General features: G+C 37.6%; 2 protein-coding genes across 4 annotated transcripts in view; one reads left to right on the top strand and one right to left on the bottom strand.

Annotated features, from left to right (window-relative positions):
- Positions 1 to 7032: 7032 nt before the first annotated feature.
- On the bottom strand, positions 7033 to 7734 carry LOC145680889 (histone-lysine N-methyltransferase SETMAR-like). The gene has a single exon (XM_081752046.1). It carries the CDS (start codon positions 7732 to 7734, stop codon positions 7033 to 7035), a length of 702 nt encoding a protein of 233 aa, XP_081608172.1.
- Positions 7735 to 12879: 5145 nt separating this feature from the next.
- Positions 12880 to 17739, top strand: part of LOC145663036 (transmembrane protein 39A) — a 105871-nt gene continuing 101011 nt past the window's right edge. Inside the window, exon 1 of one of the 3 annotated variants that reach the window (XM_081729180.1) lies at positions 12880 to 13675. In XM_081729180.1, the coding sequence (XP_081585306.1) occupies positions 13355 to 13675 (321 nt within the window). In that variant the 5' untranslated portion in view covers positions 12880 to 13354. Of the gene's footprint in view, positions 13676 to 13708; positions 13826 to 15172; positions 15206 to 17739 lie in introns of those variants that run through there. The other 2 variants (XM_081729215.1, XM_081729190.1) reach the window with 2 other exon arrangements.

A 17739-nucleotide genomic window follows, 5' to 3' on the forward strand; every position in this document is an offset into this window, starting at 1 on the left:
TCTCACGTAAGTATACATTTATTGTTTTTAATACACAATTCACATTAATATTTTTAGCACTACATAACACACATAAAACACTCACACTATTCGGATACATTTTTCCTTCTGTCTTTTCTTAATAGAACCTCTAGTAATTCCGGAAAATAGTCTATATCATTTAATAGTTCCAAATATGCTTCATAAAATTTTTCTCTTGTTAGTATTCCAATAATGTGGGTGTTGGCATACAGGTAAAACACATCATCTTCAACACTAGGGCTTGCTATAACACTCCAGGCACGGACTTCCAATGATTTTGGGGGTAAATTCATACAATCATGCGCATACACATGATACGATCCTTCTCTGCAACCATCACATATTAACGTGTCGTTAAATTTCCATTTTTCAATAGCTTTCTTTATACATTCTCGGTCCACATTTTGACTATTACAAGAACAGTCTAAACTCCAAAATCTTGATGAAAAAGATGGTGATGATGCTGGGGTTTCTGAAACTGTTAATGCTGATGAATCTGTTTCATCAATATCAAATTCTTCATCTGAAGATGATTCATATATTTCTGTTTCAGCATCAGATAATGATGCTGCAATATCGCAGTGGTCCTTCTTCTCATACGACTGCATTGTGTGTCTTTATATATTTTCTCTCTTAGGACTTGTATTTAAAGTACTTTCAGATTCATCACGTGTTCATCTTATGCCTAATCAAATGTGGTTAGTCATCAATCACATGCTACTTAATCATACGATTGTAGCCTCAAATTACTTATCACATGATGTTTAGTCATGTATCAACGGTCAAAATTACTCATCGTCACATGATGTTTCGTCGTTCAACAAGTTTATCTAATCGTACAAAGGTCAGTTCATCCGGGTTTTCAAAGCGCACTAAACCTCAGTTCATGTCTTAAGTTCTTCGGTGATGGATGTGCAAAACAAGACTCCGTCTTTAGTACGGACACCAAGTATAGCTAAATAATGCAATAAAATAAAATAAAGTTATTTCCTATTAAAGGGGTTCCCCAGTTCAATTCCTGTGTCCACATAAATATAATTTCATATTTTTAAAATTCATTAAACAGGGGAGGGTGTCCCTAAAAAAACGTGGTCCCTATACAGGGGTCAATCTTGGGTCCTGGGGGCCATTTCCAGGGACCATCCACTGTGACCTTCGTAGTTGTCATTCAACCTTTCCTAACATTATTTCGTCATCTATCATTGTGAAACACATCACGTGTTCTTTATCAATCAATTGACCTTTCCCCTTTCCTAACCCTATTGCATCATCTCCTTCGATACTCCCCTTATCCTTAATTAAACAAGCGATAAACTATCTTATCAACTGTCGCAAGTCTTTTGATGTTTACCATACTAAATCATCACTACTTTTGTTCCACTAAATAATGTATGGGCTATTGTGGTTTTGTTAAATAACTAAATTAGAAATATATAATACTTTATGTAGCGCAATTTGAGAAAATACAACTTTATTTTGCTTTTAGCAACATTGTTTATCTAGTGATATTGCAGAGTATCTAGAAGAATTTCCCAACTTGGTACAAAATTTCAGCATTTTTAATCTTTCGCAGATCATACGGGAGGGCTATAGGGACTATAGCCTCCCTTAACGCTCAGGTATACACGGGATAAAATGAGTTTCAATCCTACTTTCTTTACACTGGATAAAGCGGCAAACTATGGTTTAGCCCTTCCCTTGATCACATACTGGGTCCAGGGATATATGTATATATTTAATCTTTCCACGGAGATATCTCGAAACGGTTGAACATAAATGAACTGAAGAAAAACTCAAATAGGAAATGCCATGGGGCACACCGAATGGTGTTGTCGCGGCGCCTCCCGGGGCCACCCTTCATGGGGTACCAGGGCCAAACTTTAAAATTTTAAATGGAAACATGGGTCGAGTAATACCTCGTTCCATAGATCTTTAAAAAGTAAAAAGCGTTGTGGTAAAAGATTTTTCATATTGGTCACCGTATTCAAGATGGCCGCCATGATATGGTGCCTGTATCTGATAAAACGTCCAGTACCACTAATACGAAAACAGTTGCAGATAAACGAACAGTCAGAAAGTGAAAGAAGAAAGGCATGGGGCGCGTCGATTAATGTTCTCGCAGTGCTCCACGGCTGCCTTTCAAGGGGGCCAAACTTAGAAATTTTGAACCAAAATATGGGTCAAGTGATACGTTGTTGGATAAATTTTGAAACACTAAACAGTATTGTATCAAAAGATTTTTCATATGGGTCACCGTTTTCAAAATGACCGCCAAGACATGGTGCCTGTGTCAGATAAAACGTCCAGTACCACTAGCCCCCTAATATGAAAATAGTTGGAGATAAATGAACAGAATAAAACTCGTATAGGAAAGCACAGAGGGTATTTATCATTCCACGGCTCGAGTATAATGCAACGGAGAAAAAGATTATTAAAGTATAATTAACATTATGCAAAAGAGGAAATGATAGAAAATTATCTTTCCGATCTCTGTCCGTAAGTGGGTGAAGCGGGAATGAGTGGTAAAATCTCAAATGAGAACCTCACTTTTATTTGCAATAGATATGGTTTGTCTGAAGCACTTGTGTGTACAAATGACTGGTACTATAATGAATAAAAATAAAGTGAAATAAGGTGAAAAAAATAAGGCGAAATTCAAGTTTAACAACATTTTGCCCGCCCCTTCGCCCCTGATAATTTAACGCAATGCGTGCAAGATTTTTGGGACATATCTGCATCAGTATGTACCGTTTCGTTATTAAGGATCACAACTGAAATTACAGTTGAAAGTTATTCGGAATGTAACTGTGGACATCTCAGTGAAACTCATATTCTATCACATGAAAGAAGACATGAAGGAAAAGAAGCGAACCAATATCATGCAAACGACTGTTGAACAAAACCAACGTTTCTAAACATTGTTCTAAAATTGCATTGGTCGACAAATTGGTTTCGCATTTCAGTTGATTCATTTTTGCATTAAACTATTGCCTGCAATCAAAATGGAAGGTACCATTTAACAAGAATTTTACATACTTTATCCCATTACAGAGACATTTACCTCTTATTAAAACACATTTCAAATAACTTTGTTTCGTAGATACAATTTGCAAAAACTAAGGCTCTCATTTCCAATTTCACCGATCCTTCCCGCTTCACTCACTTACGGAGTGAGGTTAGGGTAAATTTCTAGGAGTTAAATTTCTTCCTTTCCATTATGGCACTTTCACTCTAATCATCTTTTCGACTGTTGCAACATTCCCAAGCTATAGAATGATAAATACCCTCTGTGATTTCCTATTCGAATATTTGTTCTGGTGTTTTCATATTAGTGATACTGGACGCTTTACCTGATGCAGGTACCATGTCTTGGTGGTCATTTTGAAAACGGTGACCCATATGAACAATCTTTTGCAACAGCTCTATTCAGTTTTTAAAGATATGTTGAACGAGGTATCACTCACCCCATGTTTCCATTTACAATTTTGAGGTTGCGCCCTGGGCCCCCATGAAGGGTGGCCCTGGAAGCCTCCGCGACAAAATCAATCGATGTGCCACATGACATTTTCTATTTGAGTTTTTGTTCGGTTCATTTATGTTCAACCGTTTTCACATTAGTGGTACTGCACGTTTTAACTGTATCTGATAGAGGCAACATGTCTTGTCGGCCATTTTGAATACAGTGCCCGATATGAAAGATCTTTTGCCACAACGCTTTTTAGTTTTTCAAGATCTATCGAATGAGGTACCACTCTCCCCTGGCTTCCATTTAAAATTAAAGTTGGGCCCCGGGAACCTATGCAGGGCGCACCTTTGTGGCACCGCGACCATATATATATATATATATATATATATATATATATATATATATATAGAGAGAGAGAGAGAGAGAGAGAGAATTTTATTTGCATCAGCAGTGGATTTAGTTTCTGGAGAGGCTTGAGGAACAAGTAAGAAACATTTGCGTTGTACGTGCAATGCAAAAAATTATCACAAATTTATTTCGGGAGGGGTTTGAGCCCGATAACCACCCCCTAAATACGCCAATGTACATCAGTCAACCGCTCTTATATTATCTAACACAGCAACGAAACAAATTGTGAGTGAAGGCAATTTTAGTATCTATCAATATCAATATTCGAGACGAGACCGAGACTTTCGAGACTGGCCTAAGTCTTGTCTCGGTCTCGTCTCGATTTATAGAGGTCTGTCTCGGTCTCGGTCTCGTCTCGGTTTTTAAAAGTCCGTCTCGGTCTCGGTACCATCCCTAATAATAAATGATAATGAAATATTAAAAAACACGATTCTTTTTTCAAAATGAAACAAGTCAAGAGAAACAATTTTATCCCACTTTCCTTTGTGGCATTCGGATACAAATCATCACAATTTCAAATCGGGTGGAGGGGACATGTCCCCCTCATCTCCTCGGGATATGTGCTAATGATTGAAGGGCTCAAGTAATCTTTGCGAGGGGCGAGAATGCTGGCTCTCTTGGTCTACCAGATCGGTGACCGTGATTCTACAGAATGCTTTATATTTATGCTTGTGTGTGTGAGCTCCCTCAAAGAATTTCTGGCCACACCACTGTGTATTTATGATGAAGATTAATAGTTTGCCTTTAATTACGATTACAATTACGATGCATTTAATTACGATTCAAGTATAACTATTTTTTATACTATTATTTACATAACAGACATGCTTCAAAAAGGCATTGAACTAGCCATTTCTGTTTTGTTGTCTTTCCTTGACGTTAGCGCTCGTACGTTCTGTACAGAAACTATAGCTTAGTTCAAAATAGATAGAGTTGGAAATACTTGAAGATATGCCAGCGTATATCTAAAGCAAAATGTAGAGTAGCAAGGGGTGAAGGGAGTTAAGAAAGCAAGTAGTTGCCCATGCCCACTCCACAGAAAGCAGACGAAAACCCCGTTTCTTGCAGTAGGCCTGGATGCCCAAGGAACATAGCATACAAGAGGAAAGATAGAAAATGTGCATCTGAGGACGCGCATGCGTAGGCTCCGCTTATCAAAGTAAGGCGAGAGAGCACATCCAGAAGATTGCAGTGGAAATAATTGTGATAATTACAAGCAAACAATTTATATACAATGAAATATGTTTTTTTTTTTTATTAATAGGGGATGCCGGGCATACCGGCGTTCCCTTACGCTACGCCGCTGGTAATTAGAAGTTTTGTTCCTTAAATATCGTTATAATATTTGTAGGATATATTAGTGGTGTACCAATGTTTAATTTAAGATAGTTTACGTCTGTCTGGTAGCAGTGTTACCAGCTACAGAAAATTTTAATTCCAGATTTTAGGGGGAAATTTTGGAAAAAATATCTGTTTTGTCTCTATTATTTCCCTCTTGTTAGCTATATCGGATCAAACGTATCAGTATCTGGAAGTCTCGTCTTTGCTCTACACAACGCACTATAGAAAGTTTCAATAGGATAATTAGGGGAAGTACAGTTGAGGTTTACAGCAGACCTTGTTCTCTAATTGAGAAGATAACTGTGATTTTTTTAAAGGTAGAATGAGATATTTTTTATTGACATGCTTACTGTATTAGATATCGCCACAATACTTGTAGGATATATTAGAGGGATACCAAAGCTTATTTTAAGATAGTTTGTGTGTGTCTGATAGTAGTGCTCCAGCTACAGAAAATTTTAATTCCAGATTTTAGGAGCAAATTCTGGAAAAAATTCCCTTTTTTATTTCTATTATTTCCTTCTTGTTGGCTACATTCGAACAAACGTAAGTGTCTAACAGCCTCATCCTTAGCCTACACAGCGTACCATAAAAAGTTTCACTAGAATGATTAGGGAAAGTACAGTTGAGGTTTATAATAAACCATGTTCTGTAAATGGTAAGAAAATGGTGAATTTCTGAGGTAGAATGAGATTTTTTTTAAATTTCATGCTTACTTTGTTATATATCGCCATGATACTTGTAGAATATATTCTTGGAGTACTAAGGTTTATTTTCAGATAGTTTTCGTCTGTCTGATGGCAGTGTTTCCAGCCAAAACAATTAATTCCCACTTTTACGTGAAAAATTCGGAAAATTTCCCTTTTCCCCTCTTACTGGCTACATTGAAACAAAGTACCCCTACCTGAAAGCTTCCTCTTTGCCCTACAGAACGCACTATAAAAAGTTTCAATAGGATATTTAGAGAAGCTGTAGCCCAGGCATATTTGATTTTTGCTTGTGAGGCGCAAAAAGTGTCAAAATTTCATGTATATGACAGAATTTTTTCTTTCCCTCTTTGGATGGAAGCAAGCGACTTCAGGATTTCACTGTACCTTGTCAACACACCAAAGATTCTTTTAGGTGATTTGAACCCATATAGCAGGAGTGGTACTAGATACAAAAAAAATCTGAAATTCGGTTAGGGAATTTTTTGTAAATTTTCACCCCTACATTTCCCTCAATAATTTCCCACCCATTGGCAACACTGCAATGCAACTTACAGCAAAAAATAGTCACATCCATTTTCTAAAAAACAAGGCCTTAACCATACCAATCGAATAAATGGTTTTTGAGCAATAAGTCACTAACTGGAAATGTAGGAAAACGCCAAAAATGACCTGGGGCCGAAAGGAATAGTCACACAATTTTGCTAGTACTGTATATAGGTACAAAGAAACAAAAGATTTGTAAGTTACGAGGGCTTCGACTCAAGTTCTGTTGATTATTTCAATATCTGCAACGTAAATCAATAAATAATAGTTGCCAGAAAGAAACAGACATTTGAAAAAAAACATGAAAAAGAACTGTTTTTTATTGAAAAAAAACTTCACAGAAAAAAACCGTTTTTTACAACACTAGTGGTAGTCACTCGGCGCCCAATCTAGGCTGTATGGTGGGTAATTGAACACCTCCTATCCAAAACCATCCAAGCGTTCTCGGGTACGCTTGGTCGTGTATGGACGTGTCATGAAAAAACAACACCTTCGCTTTAAATTTCCCCCGGTGCTTCTTTTGAATCGCGTGCCTTAACTTTCTCAGTGTTTCACAATACCTGTCTGAGGTGATTGTTGTGCCACGTTCAAGAAAATCAACGAGAATACAAAAGCGCCCCAGAACCCAGTAGCCATGATCTTTCTTGGTGACATCGTTTGCAACACTTCCTTGCTTTCTTGGAAGAATGTGTGTCCCCATTGCATCGACAGATGTTTTATTTCACAATTGACATGCTTCACCCAAATCTCGTCCCCAGTGACGATACGATCCATTACCTTGTTCCCATTGTTTGTGTAATCTTCGAGAGAAGTCAATGATGCAGCCATTCTCTGTTTTTTGTGGTCTTCCGTTAGGATTTTTGGCACCCATCTAGCACAAAATTTGTGGTAACCAAGCTTTTCCACTAGAATTTCATGCACCGAACTCCGTGAAATTTGGAGAAAATGTTTAACAAGTTTCATAATCGAGAAACGACGATTTGCACGAATTTTGTCGTCGATTTGCCTCACCAGTTCATCAGACACAAGGCTAGGCCTACCATTGCTGTCCTCATCGTAAACATTGAAACGGCCATTTTTAAAATCAATGCAACATTGCCTCACTCGGCCTTCATTCATTATTCCATGTCCGTATACTTCGCACAGTTGGCGATGGATTTCAATTAACTTGTGGTTTTTTGCCAACAAAAACCTAATCACAGAACACACCTCACTAGAGGCGGGATTATTTATTCCAGCGCACATTGTAACACGTCACAGAATGTACCGTACAGTAAGCCTGTCACAATCCTCATGCTACCCCAGCTGGATACGCGTACAGAGTGTGGCAACGTTCTGATACCAAGATGACTACTCTAGCCCAGCCCACTGTCGCGATAGGCCAAAACGTCTGGAACTTTCTGGACAGCCCTCGTATATATATATATATATATATATATATATATATATATCACGTTTGTCCTGAAAGAACATGAGACTGAGTGCGTAAGCCCAGGCCCGTATCCACAGGGGGTTAGAGGGCCGCCCCCCTAAACTTTGGCTGGCCATCTAAAAGTTTCACGGTGGGCTTGGAAATGAACTAAATATGGTGATGAAATATAATATGATTGGGTCGGGCCTCCCTAACTTCTACCGCCCCTCAAAAAAATTTTGAGCTGGCTACGGGCCTGCTTAAGCTCCCCCTGGTGAGATTCTGCGTACGGCACTGTACACAGTAATTACTTTGTTTCATATTTTCATTTTCTAGTAACTGTGAAGTTATTATTATTAGGGGAAAGTGGGGGAATAACACGCACTTAAGGTACATTTTCCAATATCTCGCTACAAATCAAACAAATTAACATGAGGAAAATGTATGTTGTAACTTAATCATTCTAGTTTCATATTCGGTCGTTTGTAGTGCTTGATTTTCATAGATTCTGCAAAAATAAAGATTGTGGAACACGAGAAACGCATGGTATTCCCCACCACATCGGGTAATCACACGCATTACATCGGGTATTGGTACGCACTAATTCCTTAACGCGAAGCATTAGAATCTCTTTCCATAAACTTAGGTCGTTTGTTGACTGTACGTTTAGGTCAACTTCTAATTTGTTTCCTCAGGTTGTCTACACGTTTTCCACCAACATCGAATTTTCGAGTTTTCTCCTCAACTTTGCTTTCTTGGTGCTTTCTTTGCTTAGTGCTCTTTCTGAATTCAGCATCTTCCAATATTCATTTGGTTGGACTGGAGTAGAAGTTAAGATTTCTAAACGCTTTTTGTTATTTCGAGGAGTTGACTTGGCAGCCCTGGAGATACGAGAAATCTGAGACTTTCACAGCCTCATTTTGTAAAGAAGACGGTTGGACAAGCAATAGTAACTGCTGTGATTATGTTCCGGGTAGTTGATGTTCTTCTCGATTTAGCGCTATTTTCGTCCAAGATGCTTGTTCATTTTGGTGTAGGGCTATAATAGTTTGAGCATCGGAAAGCAATTGGGAATTCACTTCTTCAGAAGTCTCTCTTTCATCTTCAAGTTCTACGGCCTGGAATTGCTGAGCAGCTTCAAAATCTTCTTTTCTAAAAGTGTCCAGCTCCAAAGGATAAATACCAGCTTGTTTAAAACCATTAACAGCTTTGTCCATATTTGCTGCTTTCAGATAAGATCTATTAAATATATCGACTAAGTCATATGGAGAAATTTTTCATTAACGTAGCGCTTCGCAAACATTGTGCATTCTTGGTTGAAATATGTTTTGTGGGGACCAAAAAAGGTGAGATCTAGCGGCTGAAGTTTATGTGACGTATGCGGTGGTATTGTAACCATAACAATTCCTTTCTTCTTACAAAAATTGTAAATTTCTAATGAAATATGGCTCGTGTGATCCAAAATAGGTAGGACTGGATCATTTGTTATCGGTTTCGCAATAAGAGCAAAATGTTGCAGCCACTAGATTCATTGCTACACCCAAGAATATATAGATCCAGTAGATTCTCCTTTCTGCAGCTGAGGTGACACGCGTTTTCTTGGGTATAGGAGTATGTAAGACCTGGCAGCTTTGTAACGGTTTTACCCCTTTCCCATGATATTAGTGCTCTGAGCTGTTTCACTCCTTTTGGATCCAAAATACGCCCTGGTGTCTATACTATGAACGTTAAAGATCTAATCTTCGCAGAAATGATATTTTTCGGTAACTTCTGTCAGGTTCTTAAAATACCATTTCACCTTTTCTTCATTGAATTCGTCGACTCTGTTAATACTAATTGCTTCAGATTTCCTTAACCTTATCGTGGAATTTTTCTTTAAAAGCAATTCCAACCAATCATTCCCAGCAAGTCGACCTTCTTTATTCAAATTGTGTTTGATATTATTAGCTTCTGCGTATTCACAAGCTATTCTGCGTAGTTCAATTGGAGACATTCCATAAAACAACTTGGCTAAATGTAAAGCGAGACCAGCAAGTTCCGCTTTTTGTGTAGAGCTCAATACAGCTTTTCTTCCCATTTTCTTAGAACAGACAGTCCCAGCTTTCACTTTTATTCTTAATGTAGCCTCATGTATCCCAAAATCATTTGCTACCTCTCTAATTTTTCTTCCGCCATTTATTACTCCTATGGCGTTTGGTAGTTGTTCTAATCTCCATTTGCACTTCTCTGTTTGCCTAATATAGTGTCATGGCATCTGCAATATACATAAAAAAGGAAAAGAAACGCAGCATAAACTTTTTTGACAACTGCTTCGTGAAGGGGCAATACCACGCACAATGGATGACATGCGTGCAATTATCCCATTCTAAGCCGAGAAAGAAAAATTGAACCTTCAGAAGTTTCACGTCGTTTCATATAAACAGATTTAGCATGAACTTACTACTAACACACTACGCTAAAACATTGTATACAAATTATAAAAATCAACTAAGTATTTCAATACATACCTCTGAATTTGCAAACGAAGTAAATTAGAAGAAATTACAGCAAAACAACATTTCGCCATGCCATAAACTACTCCTAGCAGTAACTGGCGCCTCGCTCATGCAATATGTCTATCATAGTCTAAACTGGATAGTAGCACTAATCTGAATCAGTTTCGAAGCATTAGAACTGAGAAAATAGGGTGCGTGGTATTCCCCCAGTTTCCCCTATTATTTTACAAAACAAGCTTATACTGTAATTTTTGTTAACTGTTCCAATTTTAGTTGTTGAAATTATGGTCATTCTACCCTAATTCTTCCAAGTTTAATAATTATGGATATCCAAATATGGAAATCTATGTCTAGAAACATTCCAGTGCTGAGAGATTTTCTTTTGCTAACATTCCTGTCTCCTACTTCGGCTGGGATGATTTCACACCGTATAATAGTATATAGGCCAGTGACGATTTCAGTCATAGCCTGGAAAGAAATTTCCCTGGGAACTATAAAATTACCGACTCCGGAGCCATATCTGCAATCCCGTATTATTGCATTATACTTCTTTAGCCCCCGTCTTTTGAAAGTTTTCCCGGTGAAACTCTAAAAATATCACCGATATGTAGATATTCACTTGTACACGCCAGTCAATATTCTTTTTATTGAATGATCTCTAGAAAAGAAGCCAGATCCTTACAGAGGTTCCGTGTAGGATAAGGTTGCCAGATCTTACGTCTTTCTCGTAAGTTTTACGTTTTTCGGAGACTTTTTTTTTACGTTTTTTAACTTTCTTGTAAAACGATTTCTTTCTTTTTAAGAGCCCCTTCGTGGCTAAGCGGTTAGGGTACGCACCTTTGGCGTGGGAGACCCGCGTTCGATTCCCGGCGGGAGCTCATATGGTTCGGATTCCACGTTAATCAGTAGATCCCGTCTCATATAGCCTTGCTGCTGAAAGGGACGTTAAACTCAAACTCAACTCACCAACTCCTTCGTTTTAAAAAAAGAAGTGATAGTCTTAAAAACTTCTAAAATGTGTTTGTAAGTTGGTGCAAGAAAAGTAGTTAGAAGAACTAATTTCTCACACACTTAAAAACGCAATCCAAGAATCAGGCTCGCACCTAGATATTTTTGTTGGGAAAGGTCCAAGCTTTGTAGGGGGATAGGATCTAATACTACAATCCACTATGTCAACGTAGTATTGAACATATTATTCTGCATCCAAAGAGACGATAAATAATTGTAAAATACTCTTACCTATTTTTTCAGAAAAGAAAATGATAGAACTAGATTGTTTTTATAAGAGAAAGAGTACAGATCAAGTATAAGATCAAATTTTCATGCTATACCAATCATTTCTCTATTAGACAAGTATCTATAATTGAAAAAGTATCTATAACATGTTTCAATGACAAATTAGGGGTCAAAAATAAAAAACTGGGACCATTTGGGCAATGCGGACCAGTGACCTACTGCAACGAAATGAAACACTCGATTAGTATTCACAGATACGTACAGTGCATGAACCATTGATATGCCATTTTCCCGAAAATTCTATTTAGACCCCGAAAATCCGAGTTTTTGAGCAATGCGCACCAGTGACCGACTGGGATAAAATGGATATCATTCGATTCGTATTCACACGTACATGAATAATTGATATGCCGTTTTCCCAAAAAAATCTATTTTGAGCCCGAAAATTAACGAAAAACGGTTTCACTTTTTACTTTTGACATTGACTTCAAATTTGATCTTGAAGCGATCGGTTCCAGAAATCAAAAGTAGTGCCATTGGGCACAGCTAATCGAAATTTACATTTAAACTCAAAGACGTTGAAAAATACGGGGCCATGGTAACTGCCTTTTAACCTTCTTCTAAAATCCACAGATGTATGTGCTATTTATAAATTCTCAATATCACATAGGCCTATCTTCCATGTTTTCCCTCTAAAAATAATAAAATCTTTTTTTTTTTTCATCTGAAAAATTTATTCATTACGTTACTGTAGGAAAGTAATGAATAAATTAGTAAATAAAAAGTGGATCAGGATATATTTGCTGTTCAAGATTTTTTAATATACGTATTTCTACTTAATAAGGTGCTACAACACTGATATTTATGCTCTAATAGTCGAAAGTTCAGTGCATCCTATTTTCCCGCGTTATCTCGAGACAATGACACTTGAGTGTGAAGAATATTTCTGGATGTAAATCACTTTTTTAATCTGAGATCTTAAGAGCAAAACGTAAAGAAAAAAAAAGAGGGAAAACGTCACGCACATGCTAAACAACAAAAGGTAATTTTCTTCACAGCAGCTCATTTTTATTGCTTGTGAGATCGGATTCCAGCAAGAAAGAAGAAAAAAAAAAAAAGAGTGTAATATTGAGTTGGGAACCTCTCTACCAGCAAACATGCTTGGCTGTGAAATCTGAAGAATGAAGGCGTGCCTATATTGTGTCACGTGGGATTGTTTATGTTGATGGCGCCACTTGGAGTTACAAGCAGAAGGCTTCCGGCGAAGGTTCCTCTGTTCTGTAAGAAAATGTGCTCAAGGCGAAAGAGAATGATCTTTCGTTAAGAAATGGTTCAGTTTTCATAAGGTCTTTGTCAGTTCTTGCAGATATTTGCCCATTTGTCATACTAAGTTTTTGTTTTTTGGCTAAAAGTTTCCATTGGAAAGAAACCACGTGGTTTTCTTTTCCTTTTTTGAGGTGCAGTTCTTTTGCTTGCTTCGAAGGTCAGTCAAGCACGGCCCCGCCTTATCGTTGCGTTTTGTTGACGTGTAGCTTGAAAAGTCTTGTGCTTCAGTTCTTTCGCGTGCGGTGCTGTTAATGACGTCGCGCACAAGTTTATTTTCTACATCAATTTTCCACAATTGGCATGTTTTATCCCACGTAACTTAGCGTTTATCGTTTTAAATCATAAATCAAGGAAATCTTCCAGTGTGGATTGGATATTTTTTTCGTAATTTGTGACGATGTGGACAGGACAACTGCCAACTTGGAACTCAGACGTTCAGGCTCTCAGCGAAGAGTCTTCAGTGTGTGTTGGTGTGACAGTACTTTTACCTACACTAATCGCCATGTTGTTCGCGTGGTTTGGACGCCGTTGGTGGACCAAAAGCTTTTCGTCAGGATCTGCAAATTCTTCTTCTCATGCTATAAGCAGACGAAGAAAAGTCACACGTGACCCAACCAGGCGACCACCTCCACTTCCCATTGTGGTACGTGACCGTAGCCAGCAGAAAAAAGAGATGGCAGCACAGTCTTCAGTTCAACAGACAGATAAAAACAGTAAGGTATGTGTCTTGACACTAGTAATGTGATAAATGGAGTAAGAAGCAGTGGCGGCGATTGGACGTTAAAAGTGGGGGGGCAAGACATGATTTGAATATTTGTATATCAGTGTTAGTTTACCTGGTTGATGCTAACACTTTGTTTGTCGAAAGGTTGTATAACTAATAGGATACTATATTTTTAGTTAAAATACTGTATATTCTATTTCATATTTTATTAAGGAAATTATAAATCCTTATCAGAATATTTAATAACAAACTTACAAAACAAATAAATAGAAAGGATAATACATGGTTAACCTAAAAGAAATAGACAAGTTATACTATGTATATATATATATATATTTTTTTTTTGAGCAAAAAGATTTTACCCGGGGTACATGCATACATACTTGAAGTTTTGCGGCTGACAGTTTTTCTTTTGTTTCAATGACGGGTGTGTGACGTAAGCGGTCCTGCCCTCGAACTTGACATTGACGTGGCTTGGAGGAATATGGCGAGTCAAGTTGAGAAGGCTGTGTTCCTGAATATGCCACGACAAATTCAGTTACTGTAGTGCAACGTCTTTTTAGGACAAAGTATGGGAAAGAACCACCCACACGACAGTCCATTTATGACTGGGTGCATACATTTGAAGAAACAGGTTGTCTGTGTAAGAAGAAATCCACGGGAAGACCTCCAGTGTCAAATGAAATAGTTGAGCGCGTTCGTGCGAGCTACGCTCGTAGCCCGAAGAAATCAACGACACGTGCAGAAAAAGAACTTGATATCCCTCAAAAGACTGTCTGGAACATTCTATGCAAACGTCTCAAGTTCTATCCATATCGACTGCAATTACTGCAAAGTCTCAATGAAAGTGACAAACAGCAACGTTCAGTTTTGCGTGTTCATATAAAATCTTTGTGAAGAAAAAGATGACCTCATTCAGCTGCTTACATTTGAGGACGAATCAACCTTTCACACTAGTGATGTCGTAAACAGAGAAGATTAGGGACTCAGAAAGGTTAACGTGTTTTGTGCTGTATCGCCCAAAAAGGTGTATGGACCGTTCTTTTTCAAGAAGAAATTGTTACTGGAAGAACGTACCTTGACATGTTGCAACTTTGGTTGATGCCACAACTTGAAGAAGATAGTGACAATTTCATATTTGTGCAGGATGGAATCCCACCTCACTGGCATTCCGATGTAAGGGTTATCTTGACGAAATTCTTCCTAGGCGGTGGATTGGCCGTTCAACTGATGAGAACATGGCTATGACTCAATGGCCACCACGAAGTCCAGACCTCATACCGTGTGATTACTTTCTGTGGGGTTTCAGAAAAGAGAATGTGTATGTTCCCTCCCCTCCCTCAGTTTGACGGAACTGAAAGAACGAATCAGAGATGCTGTTTTGCATTGGTGGACAGTCAGACTTTGATGCCTGTTTGGGAAGAATTGGACTACAGACTAGATGTTTCCCGTGTAACCAAAGGATAACACATAGAACATCTGTAGTTGTATCACAACCACTTCCAGATGTACCCTACAACTCATGTAAGTTACGTTACCATGTAATTAAAACTCTTCATTTGGGGACCACTAAATTTGTCTATTTCTTTTAGGCTAACCCTGTATTACTCAGTAATGAATAATGAGGCTTGTTTTGCAAAAGTTACATAGAAACTTTAATGAATTAGGGATTAATGAACAACTTATATTTTTAATTAGACACAAGGTATTAAATGTATGTTATTACTCTAGAAAGACAGTAAGCTTCCCGAAACATTTTCGTTGCCATTAGGTGCAGTTTTCACTTTCTTGGAATACATCTAAACTCAACAATACTTAGAATCAATCCACACTCCAGTTATACAAAATAATTCTGAAACCTAGAATTATGTTGAATTCAGTAAATTTAATTGTATATATCCTCGTACACCCCTAAACACACCACTTCATTCGTATATTACACTGTAAAACAATGAAAAAGGTAGTAATTCTTTCTTATTGCTCTGTTTTTAATCAATATTCCTTGCTATTAGAAAAAAGAAAATACATTTTAGTTAATTTTTATGCAATTAAAGAATAACTTGAGAAAGTTTTTTTTTTTTTTCAGTGTTATCTCGATTAGTTTCAAGCGTCTGACTAACAATGTAAGAAGAAATGAAGTACGCTGGAATCATTGTGCTCGAATACGTTAGATTTTGGACCATTTTCAGTGGCAATTAAAACGCAATTCCTGTAGCTTTCTTAACACAACAGGAAGAGAACTAACCAATACGTACTCACGCAACGGCAAATATATGGCATCATTCTTTTCTATGAACCAGTAATATATATGCAGTAACTTTACATTTCCAAATGAAACTATATACATCAATGGGTCACTTCAAAAAAGTGGGGGGGCAACTGCCCCCCTTTGCCCCCCCTAATCGCCGCCCATGGTAAGAAGTATAATGATATATATGACAATCGAGATTTAACAAACAAACAAACAAAAAAAAAAGCCCTGACATGTCTTACTCATAAAAAAAAATAAATAAAAAAAAGAATGAAAATAAGTAATACATTGAATCACATTGTTGTTACTGACTGCCATATGGTGATTTATTTTTATCTTTGTGAGATAACATTTGATAACCGCTTTAACACGATTAAATACAGTACACATGCACTAATATTTAAAATAGAATATTTATAGAACGAGATTAATTTATAGCTTGATAAACTATAGATCTTGATCGTGTAAGTAAATAGCCTTCACCTTGATCTTAATAGGATGTCCAATATAATCTTGTTTTTTAGTGTCGAATACATTATCAGTTGATAGCCCTGCTGTAGCCTATATTTGTTTAAAATGTAGTCTAACAAAACATGATAAATCAAACAAGAAAATTTGTTTCTGTCATGCAGAAGCAGATAATGCAACCTCATTTTCGGAGAATCTTATAGAAACGTTGGCAAGTCTTAGCATTAAAACCACACTTCCTTGTGATTAAATGAACTTCCCATCTTTTATACGGGAAATAGTTCGAATTTCGGTAAGACGGGAAATAATGTGGTTTGGACCTTACTTTACTCTGTAAACCCACATCTTAAAAGAGAAAGAAATATTCCCGATAATGACAAGGCTCTTAAAATAACGAACAAACCATTGACACTTCATTGCGACGATCAAAAGACCAGTTTTGCAACTTGGAGGGCCGCGGTGGTTCCATTGTTAGAGGCAGTGAAGATTTCAGAATTTTCCCGGGAATTTGAATAAATGGGTGATAAAAGTAGTACCAAGAAAATACTAATAACTTAAGTTGAACAGATGGGAGACGGACCACCACTTGAAAACACCACTGATGTTTTAGGGGTCTCAGGTTTTATTCCAGTCCGGGGGCCTAGGCCCCAAGTTTTTTATATTACCTAAAATTTCAGGGCATTATTTACATATTTTTGAAAGTTTATAGTAAACTCATGAATCTCAGGTTAAGCTAGTTTGTGGTAGACAGCTTTGTGTACGTGGGTTTTCTTAGGATTCTTTCCTTTCCTCTCACATTCTCATTCCACGATTTTTCTATTGACATTTACTTTCATTAATTATCCGTCTCATTTAGCTTAAAACTAGGTAGAGGTGGCCAAAATTTTCCGGAATCGAATATTTTAGTGTCCGGATTTCGGAAAAATCCGCATTTTGGAAAAAACCCGGAATTCGGAAAAATTCCGGATTTTTGGAAAAATTTCAGTTTTGGAAAATTCCGAAATTTTTCCGATTTGGCTTTCCGGATTCCGGAAAGTAAAAATTCTGGAATTGGCCATCGCTAGCTAGTAGCTGTTATATTGGTTGTCGTAGGCACTGGAGGACATCATTCCGCAGTATGTCATCTGTCGTGAATTTCTTCCCTCCCAGATGGTCTTTAAGGGGTGCAAACAAATGATAATCACTGTGGGCTAAATCTGGACTATAATGGGATGGGGCAGAACTTCCCAGCTGTTCACAGACCGTCATGCGTGTCCCCGTCTGATCAAATGTCAAATAGCGGCGAACCCACCTTGCACAGATTTTGCGAAAGCGTAAGTGGTCGCGAATGATTGTCTCA

The sequence above is a fragment of the Thermobia domestica genome, chromosome 1, assembly GCF_964235325.1.
Source record: "Thermobia domestica chromosome 1, izTheDome1.hap1.1, whole genome shotgun sequence".
NCBI lineage: Eukaryota > Metazoa > Arthropoda > Insecta > Zygentoma > Lepismatidae > Thermobia > Thermobia domestica.

Bases quoted from the DNA above. Each gene is read 5' to 3' on its own strand.
- LOC145680889 (XM_081752046.1), bottom strand. From the start codon at position 7,734: ATGTGCGCTGGAATAAATAATCCCGCCTCTAGTGAGGTGTGTTCTGTG.